Source organism: Lacerta agilis, chromosome 3 (genome assembly GCF_009819535.1).
Source record: "Lacerta agilis isolate rLacAgi1 chromosome 3, rLacAgi1.pri, whole genome shotgun sequence".
NCBI classification, from domain to species: Eukaryota; Metazoa; Chordata; class Lepidosauria; order Squamata; family Lacertidae; genus Lacerta; species Lacerta agilis.
Window position 1 is genome coordinate 49405789 of NC_046314.1, and position 18614 is coordinate 49424402.

Genomic DNA, 18614 nt, shown 5'->3' on the forward strand with positions numbered 1-18614 from the left:
TAATTTAGGAAAGGCACTACATAAGTAATAAATTAGATATGATGATTATTCAATACCAAATACTGGTAAACTCAACATTGACACTCATAGGTCACACACACACACACACACAAAATCAATGTATGTATGATAGATTAGGTGCCACTTGTTATCGGGTCATCGCTTTGTAAGCAACCCCCCCCATTTACTTAACAATTAAAAGACTGGCCATACTACCTTTGGTGGTTTCACTCTCACGAATCAGGAAAGTTCCTCGAGGATTTCCAAATGTTAGCAGCTGCCTCTCAGCATCCTTTCGTCCAAGTTTGCCAAAGTACCATCTATCAAAAACACCAAGAAAGAAAATTTCATTTTAAATACAAGGCTGAGCAATATTATTTAATTTGTACAAACAGGAGGTTATTTAAGGGTGATTTGTGAGGATCTTGTGCCCTGAAAATACAATCTGAAAACCTGTTATGGATAGTAAATGGTACAGGACTTTTCTGGAAGCAGAAGATAGAAAAGGACAACTGCAATAGCAGTCAAAAGTATGGTTCACCTCATGAAAAGTCAAATCATGATATAATAGAGGTGTGGGGAACTTATGAACCTCCAGATGTTGCCAAAGTACAACTCCCATTTCCTAGCCATTATCCATGTTTGCTAGAGCTTATGGGAGTTGTAGTTCAGTAACATTCAGCAGGCTGAAGGTTGCCTACCCCTGGTTTAGTTTGAAGCAGGCTCTCTGAGAAGAGATCATGGCCACTTTGATCCTTTCTGATGGTTTTGCTTCTAAGTCATTGCTTATCTGGTGGTCTGAACCTGGGCTCATAATTTAGCCATGAGCTGTAACCAAGGTTTCCTCTATGGCTTATGACTCATAGTTCCTCTTAAAGAGCTAAACCATGAGCTGACTTCAGACAACATACTAAGCCAAGCCATGTCTTAGCTTTGTGCAGTGCAGAAGCAGAATGACCAGGGAGAGAAATTGATCTCTCTGAGAGGCTGTACATTCATGCATTCACATAAATCCATGGTTTGGCTTAGCATGATGCATGACTCATGTCAGTATGAACAACTTGTACCTGTGGTGACAACTGCCAGGACCTGACCCCTGACATTTATTTGCAATGCACAATGCAGAACAGAAGGATGCAGCTATTTAATGTGCGTTCAAAATAGTTTCCAAACTGAACCACTTATGCTGGCAGATCTAGAAACCATTGAATAAATATGCATGTTTAAGATTTAAATTTTCAACTTCAATGGACCTTGCACAGTACTGAAAATGCATCAAAATTTTTCCATAGCATTTACAGTTAAATACTGTAGTCACAATTATAAAAAGTTTGTTCAGCTTGTAATTATTATGCCTTTATCTCTAGTGAATTGGCTTTGCAAAATTTATACAATTTGTCTTCTGTACTGACATACCAACTGCATCATGAAGCACACTCAGGCCAAGAAATTTCGGGTGTTCCTACTTTGACCTAATGAGAATGAGTTTAGTTTCTCCCCTTCCACTAATTTACCCAATTATTTATCATTGAGCTGAAGAAGGAAACCAATGTGAAATTTGAAAATCACCCCAATCAATCACACACAAAATCTTTTGCACTTTCTTTGAGCACAGCTTTAAACAGTTTCCATAAAATTAAAAAAAGCATACTCCTCTGCTTGGATGGAGTCGACTGGAGCCACATAATTACTGGGAATGTATCCAGTTTCTCCTGTAGTCAAAGAACGGGCTTCCCACCAGTCTCCTTCCCTGAAAAACACAAGGGGGGGGGGAAACAGTAAGAGAATTCCCACTCTGAATTTAAAGCTACTTAACACAAACTGTTATAGACTTAATTTGACACCCTTCATTACGGAGTTCATTATGCATAAAAAGAGAGAATTAAAGGAACAGGACAGAAAGAGTCAGAAAAGTGACAGAAGAGTCAAATGTGTATTGAAACTATTTTTTGGTTTTTATTTTGCTACCGCTGCCTAGAAATTCCACTAGATGGAGGTATTTTATCACACCCATAAACACTGTGGCTGGTGTCGTTTAATAGGGGGATAAGCTTTTCCAAGCGAGAAATAGAGAAAGGGATTGTTTCGGATTGCCGCATTTTGTACAGTTTGCCTCTCTGTTAATGAATGTGCCAGTATGAGCAGCTTCAGAAGCTCTAAACACATCTACACCAGGGACTCTCACTAATGGCAGCCCCCTGAGGTGCATTGTAAGAGGGTTTAGAACAGGGATGGGGGGACCCATGTCTCCTCCAGATTTTGTCACATCTGCCCCAGTCAGCATGGTCACTGAATGGTCAGGGATGGTGGGAGTTATAGTCCAGCACCATCAGGAGAGGCACAAGCTTCCCACCTCAGCTTTAGAGGCATGTGAGTGGGCAGGACTCTGGAACAGGAATGTGAGAAAGAGGCTGTGTACACTTTACTGGATTAAAGCACTAAGTCTCCCCCTCCCTGTAACTTGGATAAAGCTGATATTGGAGGGAGAAACACATCAAAATGTGGTATTTCAGGAAAAACCATGACAGGACAGGTTAGAGGATAGGTGTGGATTATTGTTAATTTTCTGTGTACCCCAATTCCCAAACCAGGACAAACATGCTAAGCTCTGCTCCTGCACTGCTATCTCTGTCACTCTCCACAATCTGGAATACGGTTATCTAAGGTGGGGGGTCTCCACAAGTAGGAGGCAGCTTCCCGCCTCACACTTCTCCCTCCAACTTGTGGAGTGCGGATGGAGACAGCGTTCGGTAGGGGAAGAGCTAAGTAAGCACATCCGTACTCATCCTCTTTGCAGGTAGCATTTACACTAGAGCAGAATGCCTAAACACACACACTCTCTTTTTGCTGTGCCCCAAGATTTTTGACAGCAGAGCACCTGAAACTCACCCATTGCAGTTAAGAATTTGTAATGGAATTGTTTATTATTCAAGCATTACTTTCTTAGGCATGCAGCAGGAGCATTTTGAAGCATAAAGGAAAGTGTATAATGTAAATATTTTGTTGGCTTTTTTCACTGCCAATTTAAAAGAAAAGGGTGTTTTCATTTATAAATCATAGCACAAGTGACTGTGCTTTCATGTGCATAAAAGCTGTTCAGATAGGCAGAATAATGAAATATTCCTTGAAATTATCTCCTCTTTTTACTTCACTCTTCCAGACACCACGATTATTTATTTGCAATAAATGGAAAACTATAACTAAATACTATAACTAAACACCCCCATAGTTCAGCCCGGACACTGAGGTCCAGCACCAAGGGCCTTCTGGCGGTTCCCTCACTGTGAGAAGTGAGGTTACAGGGAACCAGGCAGAGGGCCTTCTTGCACCCACCCTGTGGAATGCCCTCGCTTCAGATGTCAAGAAAATAAACAACTATTCGACTTTTAGAAGACATCTGAAGGCAGCCCTGTTTAGGGAAGATTTTAATGTTTGAAGTTTTCTTCTGTTTTTAGTGTTCTGTTGAAAGCTGCCCAGAGTGGCCGGGGAAACCCAGCCAGATGGGCAGGGTAGAAATAAGTTGTTGTTGTTGGCGGGATAGAAATAAGTTCTTCTTCTTCTTCTTCTTCTTCTTCTTCTTCTTCTTCTTCTTCTTCTTCTTCTTCTTCTTCTTATTTGGATTTTCCATTCCACCTTTAGTTGCAGACTTGGGATTCTTGTGTGTCACATGTCTGTTTACATTCCAGCACTGTTTGCTGAAACAAGCGGAACTTCCGTTGTGTTGTTGTTGCTTTTGCTTTCCTCACTCTCTTGGAAGAAACGGCAGAGAGATGGCACGTTTCTCTGTTTCTGATTTATGATAATAAATCCGTAGTTTGCTAGTATGTCTTCAGAAGCCTCAAGCCTCTTTTTGTTGCACAGTTTGCTCTGCTAAGTAAAGTGTGCCCATGTCAGCAGACTTGGGTCACTGATTTATGTCTCACCAGAGGTCGAGGGATCTTCACAGCGTGACGGCTGGAAGGAGACGATCCAGCTGGGGGCTAGCCAGCTGGCCATTCGACCCCCAGATGTCGACAATTATACCTTTGGTTTACACATCACGGTAAACTACAGTAAGAAATAAACATGGTTTATCATGGTTTACCATAGTTATTTCCTACTGTGGCATACCATGTCATGCAGACCAAAGATATTTGGTGACAGTTTGTGCAATGACTGCCAAAATTTACTTGGCTCTATGTTCTGCTACAAAAATCCAGGAAGATGGTCACAACCTCATAATGCTCTTAATATTGTTTATAGTTTAAATGTGTTGTTTTAAAAACTTATCCAAACTAGAGCAATGTACAAGCATGGTCTGAAATAAACATTCTGCAAACTGTATCAGTATAAGCACTGACTTCTAAAAGGTCATATTTCCATTGCTAATTAATTTATTCCATCTTTCAGATTCAAGGACTAAAATCCAATTCAGTATTTAGCGGGACACAGTGGATCCTTGCGTGAGTGGGTGGAAGCCAATAAGCCAAGGGTTTCAGACAAGTGAGAAGCAGGACTGTCTCGAGTATCCTGCGTCTCTCCCTCCAGCTGTTTAGCTTACAGCACCTGATGGTGTGCTTCTCATGTCCACTTGCACCAGGAGCAGAAGTTGCTCTCAGTGTGAAGATTTCACATAAGAGCTCCGCTGAATCAGAGAAAAGGCCCCTCTCTAGTCTAACATCCTGCTCTCTCAGTAGCCAAGCAGATGCTTACAGGAAGCTCACAAGCAGGACATAAGAGCAGCAGCCTTCTCGCCACTTGTGATTCCCAGAAACTGGTACAGTCATACCTTGGAAGTCAAATGGAATCCGTTCCAGAAGTCCGTTCGACTTCCAAAATGTTCAGAAACCAAAGCGCAACTTCTGATTGGCTGCAGGAAGCTCCTGCAGGCAGTCGGAAGCTGCGGAAGCCTTGTCGGACGTTCGGCTTCCAAAAATAGTTTGCAAACCAGAACAGTCACTTCCAGGTTTGCAGCGTTCGGAAGCCAAAACATTCGGGAACTAAGCTGTTTGAAAATCAAGGTACGACTATATTAGGTGTTATTCTGCCTCCAGTACTGAAGATGTACACAACCATCATGGCTGGTAGCCTTTAATATCTTTATCCTCCATGAATTTGTCTTAATCCCTTTTAAAGCCACCCCTGTACATCTTTTGGGAGTGCTGCTGAAGGTACAAATCACTCAACAGATATTAATAAAGTCATGAGGTATCATAAAACTTACGAGCTGTTAAGTATCTGAAATTTTTCTCCTTTATGAAAACTTAAATCATCTTCTGTTCTTGCTTCATAATCATACAGAGCCACAAAGAGAGTTACACCTAAGAGACATAAAATGGCAGTTTACAAATTTGCTACTGCATGATAGGGGGAGGGGAAAATAGATGGCCAATAAATTCTGCCTTTTTTAAAAAAATACAGAATTTGGTTTAAAAATTGTTTTTAATAATAGTTCCATTATCTTTGCAAAAAAACAACAACTGCAAGACAGAGGACTATCGTAATTCCTGTACTGCAGATAAGGAGTGTGTGTCTAAGGAAGAGATAGCAAAGGCTTTCCAAAGGCCACCTGTTGAGTTCATGGGTCATACAGGTGATATCTGAATGAGGGAATTCACATCTCAGTCTCTCGACCATCATGCTACACTGGATTGCATGTGCACATGCACTCAACAAAACTTTATTATTTATTTAAATGAGGTAAAGATAGGTTAGAGACTTTGAAAACTGTGCAGCTATTGCCTGTAAGAGCTCTGGCTTCCATGTACTCTGTGGAAAAGAGTTCAGCACAAACAGCAGTAGGCAATGTGAATCACAAGGTCACCTGTTACAGACTGCAAGTATGAATGTTGCGTAAGTATGAGAGCAGCATGTAAATTACGAGTGAAAGAAGTGTATATAAGTGAGTGCTGAGAATGAGTAGCGTGAGAATGAGTAGCGTGAGGGGGCTCTGTGTGCACTGTGTGAGACAGTGAAGGGGGAATGGAGACAGAGAATATATTATACCCAAAGTCATATCTGACTTTATGCAGGCCTCCATTTGTGTGTTCTGCTTACATTGTGAATTATTATTATATTGTGAATTGTGTCCCACATGAGCAAGAATCATTTCATGTCTTCAAATCAGAGGTGGGTGTTGCAAGAATGCAAATGATCCTCAATAAAAGACTGATTTTTTTTTTTGAACTGAAGAAACCTAATATGCTTTGAAAAAGATTAAGTTATTCTAAATGATATACCTGTGCCTCCTCTTGTTCGCAGTGTGCCTGTATGTGATGAGGAATTTACACCACCGAAGACGGTCAGCCCCTGTCCACCGGCTGTGGGGAAGTTGTTGTAGTTTGGAATTGAAGTCACACCAAAATTTGGGTAATGTTGAGGGGTGGGATCTGTCCCATAGCGATAACCTGAACTCTGGTTTAAACTGCCATCCCTCTCGTCTGTCAGTTTTGTTGCTTCTTTATCCTTACATTGCACACAGCCCATTATCTAAAATCCTGCAGTAAACAAACAAACAAACAAACACTGTTTTCATTTTTATGTCTGATAAACTTTACCAACATGATATGGCACATAAACAGTTAATTCTACCAATTAGCAAATGCAGATATATTTTTGGGATACATCAGTATCAAGCAGCTAAAGGCAACATATCTCTTTTCTGGGACATGTCTAGAAAGCAACTTCTTGAACCTTCCATTTGGTGTTTGTGCTCCAAATAAGAAACATAGGTGGGCAATAAAGAAGTTTCCTTTATAAGGCAATGTCCCCCTTTTTGCATTTCCAAAGTGTGATTCAAACATGGCTTATGCCAGTCCTTTGTTTGCTGTGATGCGAACACCAAAAAGACAAGACAATGGACCAACACAGGATAAAGTCTCCTACAATTCATAAAAAGCATCTTTGCACCCAATGATTTTAGCCTCTTGTTAACCCGATCTCATAGGTATCTCTTCTGTAGTTTTCCTGTTAATGTATTGATGTTAAAGTGCCTTTAAAATTGTGTTGGCTTTCTGAAGTCATCTCACATCCTTTCTGAAGTCACTTCACATTACCACTGTGGAAAATATTGCTCATGAACCACTGTGCATTTTGTTTCTGATTCTATAGTCTCAACTTCTCCCACCCCATTACAAAAATTCCCCAACATTGAGAAAGCTGGAAGTAGAAAAGGCCACCAAGCTCTTCTGTCTGTTGTATTTGCTTTGACAAGAGGTTTACTCATGCTCTAGTTGCCTGACCTGGGCAAACCCTAACCCCACACCAAGTGTCAGCTCAAGGTTCTGACCATCCTCAGGTAAGATTCCCGAGAGAGAGAGATGGATCCCAAGGCTCCTCCAATACTCCTCCTGCTCCACACCACTGTTCACCTATTCTCTACTACACTTTGGGATGGCAATGATAGCTGCTCACCCTCAATATAGCCAAGGAGCTGGCAGCCATTTTTGAGATAGTTGCACTTTTATGCTAGAGGCTGTTACCTCGGAGATAGCTGCTGGTTTACTGCACATAATAGTTCCTACATACATATACATGCTGCATTCAGAGTTTACACTGCTTCACATTCCACACACAGCATGATTCAGAACATACCACTCATGGAAGAGATCCCAAAAAAGAAGAGTAGCAGATGAAGTTAAGCAGATGCCAAGTTTGCGAAACTAACTGGGAAAATTCGGAACCAGCAGGACCAGACCTTTTTGAAAGACTGGAATAAATTTACATTGTATTTGAGAGACAATTGTAAACAATTGACATTGTTAATAGGGCTACAAGAAGTTTTGTACGGTTAGAGATATCAATTATTATCAATATGATGTTTAAATGTTGTATTTAAGATTTGGATATAAGGGTAACAACAACAAGCAATATCAGAGCATAATTAGGAAAACCATTAGATGAGGAGGAGGGAAGTCTCAGGCCAAGATGGTGAAGTGGTCTTTACATATTATATGTAAGATGGATGCTTTGACAAAAAATATTTATAAAATTCAATAAAAAATTATATAAAAAACAGAAAATACTACTCATATGTAAGAGCCGTATGGGAAAAATGGTGTGGTGTGGGTTTAACCCTCTACCCTTCCCCATGCAACCCCACCAGATGATTCTAACGGGGACAGATGTGGCACAATTTTGTATCATGCAACATACAGCCTTGTGGGGGTGGGGTGGGGGTACTTTAAGCATCTCTACGGGCCAGTTATACCACACTGGCTCCTAGAGGCCTCTACACAGGATTGGAGAGTAGTTGCACACTGTGATTTCAAACTACATATATTGGAAAGGGCAGAATATGCTTGGAGATCAGAATCCCAAAATAAAACCAACCTCCAAAATGAAACAAAAAAACCTCTGCACCCACATTTGGGCATATGAATTTATGTGGAATTTCTCTTCCACTAGGTTTAGCCCCCATCTATATTTAATAGTGCTTTATAGATATCTGAACACTTTTCACAATCTGAATTGAGCAAGGATATACTTTATTACAGAGGAAGGGGAGGATATGACCCTAAATGTATTATTCACACGCTGAGCCAACAAAAAAGTGAATTATTAACTTCGAGGTGCCAAAGGGGGGGGGGGAGGGAAGAAAGAAAAAGGAAGAAAGCAGCTATTCAAGAAATGCAGGCCAACTAAACAAGTAACAGAAAACTAGGCCAGTAATGAATAGGTACACAGGCCTTCCAAACTGTAAAAAAGGACCCAAATGAAACAGATTTTTATAAGAGGTAACAGTGACATCAGTGCAACATATTTTAATGAATATATTTTAGTCAGTTTCTCCTCTCTCTCTCTCTCTCTCTCTTTGCTGGCATGTATTTTCTTTGAGAGAGGTGGGGAGGAGCAGGCAGAAAAGTTTGATGGAAAGGTCATTTCCCTTTCTATTGTCCTCTTCAGCTTGGCTCCAGTGCCTGGGCAGTGCACGTATAAAAGCTGCCTGATTGCAGGACTGTGTGAGATGTGACAGAGGGTGTAACCTACATGTTTCTTTTCAAGCCAAGACTTTGAAAAGTTGTCCATTCCTTCTTGAAGACACTAGCTATGGATGATATCATTAGTCGCCTAGTTAAGTTTCAGGAGGAAGTACAAGCACATTGCTGGACTTGATTCAAAAGGACTCCAGGGTTTTTGCAGATATTTTAAAATACATCCTCCATTCAGCAGTAGCACCGCAGCTCTGAACAACCAGAGGGCAAGAATCTATTTTCCGTTGTTTTCACGAAGCATCTCAAATTCAAACCTGAGCTGAATGGAGGCATTCATGGCTTGGTATAGCTGAAAACATGCATGCTCAGGACAAGCGGTGATGATATCATTCAACAAAATCTGGAAACTATTTGTGCCAGACCCCTTGGAGATTTATGTTCAACACCACAAGCGGTAAACAAGATTTTAATATGGTTCTAATGGATGATGTATTTCTTCCTCAAATGTTTGGATTGCTGGGTCATGGAACCGTTTCAAAGTTTGCCATTACCGTTACCATAATTTTAGAAGCTTAATCTTGATCCACTTTCCCAAAGCAGTATTAGGAATTTTCTAAAGAAAGCTAAACCAAGTGTACAGGAATAATGAAACTTCAAGTGATAGAGCACAAATTTACCTTTCAAAATATTGTTCATTGTACAGAATCAACAATTCTACACTGTGTTATTGAAGTTGCAACACTATACAACAGAAGTGGGGAACCTGGTATACATTCTTACATGGGCTCCATTAAACTCGATAGGGCTTACTTCTGAGGTGTTATGTATAAGAGTCACTATAAGGCTGAATCCCATGAGTAAGCCCCACAGTGGGACTTGATTTAGAGAAAACATGCATAAAATTATGCCATAAGTGTCATCCTTATGCATGAATATACAGTACAGCGAATATCTGTGGAAGGGATGGATAGTTAGGATCAAAGACTCATCTAATTCTGTGAGTTGGAAGGAACCATGAGAGTCACCAAGTCCAACCCCATTGCAGTGCATAAGTCTTTTGCCCAACGTGGGGCTCAAACCCATTACCATGAGATTGAGAACCTCATGTTCTACTGAATGAGCTATCCCAGCTGTTGAGAAGTTTTGTACTGTTGATGTAAAGTTTAGTAAATGTATCTTGTCATTTGAAACAAGATGATCATTTAATTGACATGCTCCTGCTGGAAGCTAGAGGAATACATTGTATTGAAGGTAGAATAGCAGACAGAAAAGTGTAAGTTAAATTGTCACTGCGGTCTAGCATGGGGGGGGGGGCTTCGCTTAGAGAAGTTTCTGGCTTTATACAGGAAACGACCATTTTATGCTGAGGCACCACATGTTTAAGTGAAATCGTGTATATCGGGAACACCATTGAAAAAGCCTACAAACACCCTCTAAACCTTTGAAAACCCTTGAAAACCCCTTGAAAAAACAAAACTCCACCAAATTCCACCACAATCACTCCTTCCAAACTGCCCTGTCCAAACTCCAACTCTCCACAGGACTCAACAGTCAGTGCAAGGGCTCCTGAGATTGCACATGCAAAGGCTTATGGGATTGCTAGGCGCTGCTTTTACAGTGGTACCCCGGGTTACGTACTTGATCCATTCCAGGTCGCGGTACGTAACGTGGGCATGCATACCACGAATGCATAAAAAACCCCAAACCCTGGAAGAAGCTCGCTTTGAGTGCTTCTGCGCATGTGCGAAGTGCGCAGAACGCTTCTGCGCATTTGGGGGTCGCACGCGGGTTGCGCGTTCCGGAAACACTTCCGGGCTGCGGGCGTTCGCAACTGGAATGTCCGCAACACGGGGTGTGCGTAACCTGGGGTACAACTGTACACTGTTTTTGCCCTTTCTGCATTCTTTTAGGGCCACTTTTGCGGTTTCTCTAGTCACCTCTAGGTTTGTGATGACGTGCACATGTTTTTGGCTATGTGTCATGCACATATTGAACGCATGTAAAATGGTTGTTGGCTATACTGAGACTCAGTCATCAAAAGGGTGGTCAGTTTTAATTTGTCAATTAGTGGACATTCAACCGCGTCTTATTGACTCATAAGTCAGTAAGAGGATGGAAATTCACCCAAATTTTAGTGACTGCATGGAGGGTCTTGGCTGATGTAAATAAAAGGCCAGGTTTTGTATTGGGTGGGTAAAGCAGCTCTTGGAGCTAAAGGAGGGGCCTGAGTGAGCTGGACTTAAGAGGCAGGCATCTCAAAGGTCTGTCATGTGTAGCCCTGAACTGGACACAGGCACCTTGGAGCATGGACTGAATCTCCCATTGACTTTGGGGAACATGCAGGATCCCCTGTCATGAACCCTGGGACTCCTTATGAGGAAGGGTACTCCTCAAAAGCGAAAAGCTCTCTTGAATGCCCCTAAACAGCAGCAATTGCAATTAGGTGGGGGGGGGATGGAAAGACAGGCTATATTAGCCCTTACTGTGAGCTTCCCAGTTGTGAAAAGCACAGGCCCTTAACTCTGTTCAGTCTGACTTCTTGTTCCTACACTGACTGACCGCTGCTAACCCCTTGCTTTTGAAATTTTGCCTACTTTTGCACTGCTTAATTTTGGCTTTGTCTCATGTCCCTGCTATTGGACCACATCCATGCTTGGCTTGCATCACTGTGCTTGACCTCAGCTTCTCCTCTGTGTTTTTGGATTGCCCTGATGCTACTACCAGACCAAGGTAGGAAAGGATAATGAAGATTCAACCCAGAAACTGATAATACTGGGGCAAAGAGCTGAAAGAGGTCTGCTAACAAGAGAACAGGATTGTATGGCAGCTCTCAAGAAAGAGCTATGGGTAAGTAATAGTTGGTTGTTGTGAACCTGATGCTTGAAGGTGGAAGACCAAGGCTGCAATCTGTGAGCAGCCTGAAGGACTCCAGAATGAAGACCACGTTGGAATCTCCATGTAAAGTCCTCTAGATGTATTAAGTTGTGTGTTAACTGGGGAAGGAGAGTGACAGGGTAATTGGCAAGGGCTCAGTTATCGAGTCTTTAATTATTGGCTGACTTATGGCATAGACTGCCCAACTATTATCTTATTCAATGATTATGTTGAGACGAATTTTTCAGCCCATGGTCAAATAAAATCCATGCTAAACTTCTGCTGTATGGAATCTCTCCGTCGGATGTACTGAATTTAGATCTCAGCTTAGCCAAGAGAGTCATTAAACAAAGACTGGATGATGTTGAATTACAACATAACTGTATGACGGGCGGAGGAGTCTGTTCTCCGTTGAACCTTGGTTTTACTCCTATGCCTCAGATTTCATCATACCTGTTCTCTCTTTCTGTTGCGTCACATAGATTCGCATTCATCAAAGCAAGGTTCAATGTGTTTCCATCAAATGTACTGAGTCACAGGTTCTCTAAAGGCCAAGTTTCTGTCTTATGTGCTTGCGACAATAAATCAATAGAATCCCTTTACCATATAATGTTTAACTGCCCCCCTTATACTGCAGCTCGGACTAGTATTCTGAATCCAATAATCTTGGAGATTGTTAATAAACCATCTGAATCTCATTTAGCACACATGCTGCAAGATAATGACCCGCACAGAACATTGCAGGTAGCAAGATTTCTGATTTCAGTTCTCTCGTATAAGAGACGAGCTGGAACGTTACACGATTATTGATATTTTAACATATTATTTTAATTACTTCCTGAAATCGTAATAGCGATATATTTAAAGATTGTGCCCCATAACTGTGGTGGTGTTCTATAGTTATTTTATCTATGTACCAGAAACGTGTATCCGTATTTGTATGTTTTATGGTTGCTATGTACTATTTCTATTTCTGTGGTCTCATAGCCAAAATAAAGAACTAAGGGTTCAGTTAGGGCAGCCTTTCTCAACCTTGGGTCCCCAGATGTTTTTGGCCTTCAACTCCCATCATCCCTGACCACCGATCCTGCTACCTAGGGATGAATGGAGTTGTAGGCCAAAAACATCTGGGGACCCAAGGTTGAGAAAGGCTGAGTTAGGGGATGGAAGTTTAATCTCATACAGTCACCTCCTTAAAGGGACAGTAATTCTGTTGCTTTTGCAGTGCCATTTATTCAAATGCTTGCACTCCTTCATGTACTTGGGTTGTTGTGTACAATATGGCAGGTGTATAACAGATAAAAATATTAAAAAATACAGCTTTGATTCTGGAACTTGTGTAAGCAGAATGGTTCAAAAGGGGAAAAACAATTTTTTAGACTCTTTTGATCTTGCTAAACGGGCTAGAAACCGTTAAATAAATTTTTGTAAACTCTTGTCCTTGCTTTCCTCCCACTCACTATGGTCATCAGTTTTGCATGGAAGAGACAAGAGTTGCCAAATAAGCAGAGTCCAACTTAGGCAGAATCCTTGCTACAATGCTAAACACTGTGCTGTTTTCATTGGGTATTGGTGCCCACAAAGGAGGTGATTCTCAAATCTTTCCAGGCACCCACCTCACCTCCTGTAATCTGTGCAATGTTGTGAAAGCAGTCACTTAAAGGAAAAGCCCACATAAAACATTCTGTTCATGTAAATTATACTGTCAGCTGTTCCATATGTTCCTAACTCTCCAGCTGCTGAGCAGCTCCATTCACACAGAACAGCCCCTAACAGTTAGAAACACAAAACAAGAACTCCACATGCAATGCAGAGCAGAACACTGAACAGGTGAGCCCAGTTACCGACTACGCATTAAGTCACATTCAACTACAATGCAAAACACATTAAAGAATTAAATGGCAAAAGTGAGCAAAAGCCTTAAATATAGGTTGAGTCACACTTATTCGTTATGTGCTCAAGGAGCCAAGCATGCAGATAACTGTTATCCATTTTACAGATGGAAGTAGTAAGGCAGGGACAACTTGTGAAAGCAAGGCTTTGAGCACTCAGACACAAGCCAGTGACCTGCCTGGTGACTAATACAGGCAAATTAATAAATGGACCTCTAAAGTGTTTTTTAAATCTTTACTTTTTGGTTTTTTTAAAAAAAATCTGCACAGAGCTCCAAGTCTAACCAGAGCAGCAGTACTAGAGTGGTAATTTATCTGCCTTCACTATTTTACCCAGACTAAATCATTTCCTCACACTGTTATAATTTTAAAAGGCACAATTCCCTCAGCATCAGCATCCCTTTTTTAGTTAAATATTTTAAAACATTCTGAGCAGTTTATCCTAAACAAGGTTTCTAATTCCATTGTCTGCACATCCTACTTTCCGTATGTATATCATCCCCCTCTCCCTCCAATTCTCTAATAAAAAATGAGTCACAGAGAAAACCAAGAGAGGTAGGTATTGCAGGCTTTCTACTCGCACGTCAAAGTCCAAGTAGATTAAAAAAACCTGCTCCAGCGGGAAGGTAAACGGCATTTCTGTGCGCTGTTCTGGTTCGCCAGAAGCAGCTTAGTCATGCTGGCCACATGACCCGGAAGCTGTATGCCGGCTCCCTCGGCCAGTAAAACGAGATGAGCGCCGCAGCCCCAGAGTCGGACACGACTGGACCTAATGGTCAGTGGGCCCCTTTACTCCTCTTGGATAAATAAATGCCTTGCCTGCTTCACTTTGAATCAGAGTGTACTCTTAAAATAGATACTCCTATCATTTTCTGCTTGGCCCAGAATGTAGAGAGGCATCCTAGTGGCATGTTACAGAAAGATAGGTAAAGGTAAAGGGACCCCTGACTATCAGGTCCAGTCGTGTCCGACTCTGGAGTTGCGGCACTCATCTCGCTCTATAGGCTGAGGCAGCCGGCGTTTGTCCGCAGATAGCTTCCGGGTCATGTGGCCAGCATGACAAAGCCGCTTCTGGTGAACCAGAGCAGCGCACGGAAACGCCGTTTACCTTCCTGCTGGAGTGGTCCCTATTTATCTACTTGCACTTTGACGTGCCTTCGAACTGCTAGGTGGGCAGGAGTTGGGACTGAGCAACGGGATGTGCTTTTGAACTGCTAGGTGGGCAGGAGCTGGGACCGAGCAATGGGAGCTCACCCCGTGGCAGGGATTCGAACCGCCGACCTTCTGATCAGCAAGCCCTAGACTCTGTGGTTTAACCCACAGCGCCACCTGGGTCTCATTTACAGAAAGATAAATTCATGTCAATTCTGCCTTCTATTCACAGGGACCTCATTCCATTTTTAATGCAAAGTATTTTATTCCTTACCCAGTGGGAAGAAGCATCCGAAATCACTAATATTTGACAAAGTCCAGACAGATATAACAGCAAACAACATTCCAGGCAATATTGTGGTGTTTCCTGCTTATTTTCCATGATGGAAATAAAAAAGAAAAGTGAGAAGAGGAAGAAGAAAAGTCCTTCACGAAGGAATGCTGATCTCACAGTCATATGGTCTTTTCTGCTGCATAGAGATGGGAAAATGAGGCGGAAATTAAGTGACTTGCCAAAGTGTAAGGTGTGATCCAGAACCAAGCAAGAAGCATAATGTGCCAAGTGGGAAGTATGCCTGTTTATTTATGTCAGTAGTATAACATCTGTGTTGCTAATGCCAGATTTCTTTACTGGGAAGGGATAGGCCCTGCTTTAATTAGTACCTATTACCCAATACTTTTAATTCTCTCTTTCTTCAGTGATAAATAAATTTTTATTTCAACATTTTTCATACTAACACTAGGATTATTATTTTTTAAATACTATTTTGTAACTCTTTTGTTACCTCAGGAACTGAGGCGGTTTCAGCCAGGTGCTCACGGGCTGGGACAACGCAGCTAGTTTGTACAGTTCAGCTGGGAATCGGGAAGGTTGTTCCTCCTTCCCAGCTGAGAAAGCCCCAGTGCCCCCCCCCGCTCACGGGTGAGTGGGCAACCACCAACCACCTCCCTTCAGCTGAGCAATTTCACGGAGCTCCCACTCCGCCGCTGGCTCACGGGAGCCAGCCCTGGGCTGGGAGCTCCTTTAACTGCTTGGCTGAAGTAAGGGCAGCTGCAGTTTAAAGATGCAGAGGGAGGAACAAGCTGTATTGGCGCCTCATACTAGTCCTAGACGATATAGCAATATATCACCCAGGCCTAGTATGTAAGAGAAATGGCACTGTACGCCTCACAGATCATTTGCCTGTTTCTTCTTTCTGCCTTAATGACCTAGCACCCCAAGAGCAAAATGGCTGAGAGATGTATATGTAGTCAGTCTCACATGATTATGGTACTCTCCAGTTCTCTTTGACCTGAACATGCAGCTGGGATGAGCCTTTGGTCAGTGCACACAGCCCAGCTTTGGAGTCCATTGTAGTTTCTGCTTATAGCATGCTTATTCCAGGACAGCTGCTACTCACCTCTACCTGCTATAGAAATAGCACATGAAAAGACGTCCTTGTTGCACACAGAAGACAATTTCCTGGCATTTGTCAAGAAGGAACAACAACAACAACAAAAAGATGACTTATCTACTGTACCACGTCAAGTATGCCCTTTCTTGTTTTCTTTTCTGCTTCTCTCAGTTGCTACTTTCCATATCTATGTTACCTGGAACAAATTTACGGTTATGTTGTGCCATTTCACAGCATTGATTCAGCCCCCAATTGGCACTGATGTTCACAGCCAGTAAGGGCAGAGCAAGACAACAGTAATGTTACAATTATGGATGTGTTCCCTTTGCTCTGGTGGTTGTGGGGTGGGGAGAAGGACACACACTACAAATAAACCCACATGATCACCTTTTCCTGTTAACAAAACTGCCCCTCTCCAGAACAAATGTTGTAGCTTATGAGCTATCCTTCATTTTATATTTACAGATAAGCCTCACAGAAAGAAGCTGATGGAAGGAAACCAAAGAAACCGAAGTAGAGCACTCCATGGAATGAAAATCCACTAGTATTTTGGGTGATGCAGTGATCAAGAATAATAATAATTATCTTGCAGATCATCATCAAAAGCCATCTTCTTTCTTTTGGCATTCTGAGAACCATTGAGGTACTTAAAAAAAAAAAACCCAACCCACCAAAAACAACCTTAGGATATATTCACCACTAGCTGAAAAGGAACAGGAAAGTCAGTGTTCCATCTGGACAGCAGTAGCAAAAACTGACTTCACTTGCTGTGCTTGTTTAAGGAACAGTTGCTGTGGTGGAACTGGCAGGGTGCCCATGAGTCAGGGGGTCACCTGGCAAATCCACAAGAAAACACATTAGCACAAAGTGGCTGTTTGAGCAGGCGTAATCAAAAACTCTCCAATGCAGGAAATGAAAGAGAAGGAGGCTCACCTCCAAGCTCCCAACAAAAGGCCACTTTGCCAACTCTTCCCATTTTGAACAGAGTTTCATTGCCAGATAATTCTATGAGTGTTAGGGCCTCCTTTTTTGTTTTGTTTTGTTAATAGTGAATTCTTTTTCCATTCTCTTTGCTTGTACCAGTTTCAGTCAAGGAAAAGAGCAGTGTTCAGTTGGAAGGAGAGTAATTTCAGCAAACTTGTTTAAGCAAGTACCACTGAAATCCATCTGCAAGACAGGCAGATTCTGTCATTTCCCCAGAAATCTATTTATATTTTATAAAAAGAACTTATGCAACCTTTATATCATCGAGCACTAATTGGTATAAGCTAAGAAGTAGGTCTGTTTTATTTTTAAAGAGTGGAGGCATACTCTTCTTTGAAGCAGAAATATATAAATTGTAAAGATGTATTATTTTCTTTTTCAAATTCATACTGTTATTAAGTTATGCCCTTAGTTTTGGAAGTTGACTTTGATTTGCCCAATCACATTTACTGTGCACTAAAAATGGAAGTTTAATGGAAGGTCCAAAAGACACACCTTGGTACCCTTTCACACTGCTTTCACAAAAGTTTAAAGCTTTTTGTACTCTTTAAAAAATGGGACGTGAGTGGCGCTGTGGTCTAAACCACTGAGCCTAGGGCTTGCCGATCAGAAGGTCAGTGGTTCGAATCCCCGCGACGGGGTGAGCTCCTGTTTTTCGGTCCCAGCTCCTGTCCACCTAGCAGTTCAAAAGCATGTCAAAGTGCAAGTAGATAAATAGGTACCGCTCCGGCGGGAAGGTAAATGGCGTTTCCGTGTGCTGTTCTGGTTCACCAGAAGCAGCTTAGTCATGCTGGACACATGACCCGGAAGCTGTCTGCGGACAAGCACCAGCTCCCTCGGCCTATAGAGTGAGATGAGCACGCAACCCCAGAGTCGTCCACAACTGGACCTAGCGGTCAGGGGTACCTTTACCTTTTTACTCTTTAAAAGGAGGGGATTATCTTGGTTACTTTTTCACATCCCCCCCCCCCATGAAGATACTAAGAATGAGGATGAAATGCCACTGTGAGCCTCTCTGTGCAGTCTCATTACTTCTCTGCGAAAAATACAGCTGCTCCACATGATTCCTTCCCACTAACTCTCAACTACAGTGGTACCTTGGGTTACAGACGCTTCTGGTTACAGACTCCGCTAACCCAGAAATGGTACTTCAGGTTAAGAACTTTGCTTCAGGATGAGAACAGAAATTGTGTGGTGGTGGCGCAGCAGCAGCGGGAGGCCCCATTAGCTAAAGTGGTACCTCAGGTTAAGAACAGTTTCATGTTAAGAATGGACCTCTGGAACGAATTAAGTTCTTAACCTAAGGTACCACTATATTTACATTTATATGCCACTCTTAGTTACCAAAGTAGCTTACAACAGATTATAAACAAAAGCAAATCAATGATGCATTATCATTTCAGAAT

The 18614-nt window shown here is 42.0% G+C and overlaps 1 protein-coding gene across 6 annotated transcripts in view; it reads right to left on the reverse strand.

Annotated features, from left to right (window-relative positions):
* Positions 1–18614, reverse strand: part of FYN (FYN proto-oncogene, Src family tyrosine kinase) — a 108748-nt gene that overhangs the window by 21124 nt on the left and 69010 nt on the right. For all 6 annotated transcript variants that reach the window (XM_033143623.1, XM_033143622.1, XM_033143621.1 and 3 more), the window contains 4 exons: positions 6219–6476; positions 5204–5300; positions 1652–1750; positions 217–320 (listed from right to left, as the gene is read on the reverse strand). In XM_033143623.1, coding sequence (XP_032999514.1) covers positions 217–320; positions 1652–1750; positions 5204–5300; positions 6219–6465 — 547 coding nt within the window. In that variant the 5' untranslated portion in view covers positions 6466–6476. The remainder of the gene's footprint in view (positions 1–216; positions 321–1651; positions 1751–5203; positions 5301–6218; positions 6477–18614) is intronic.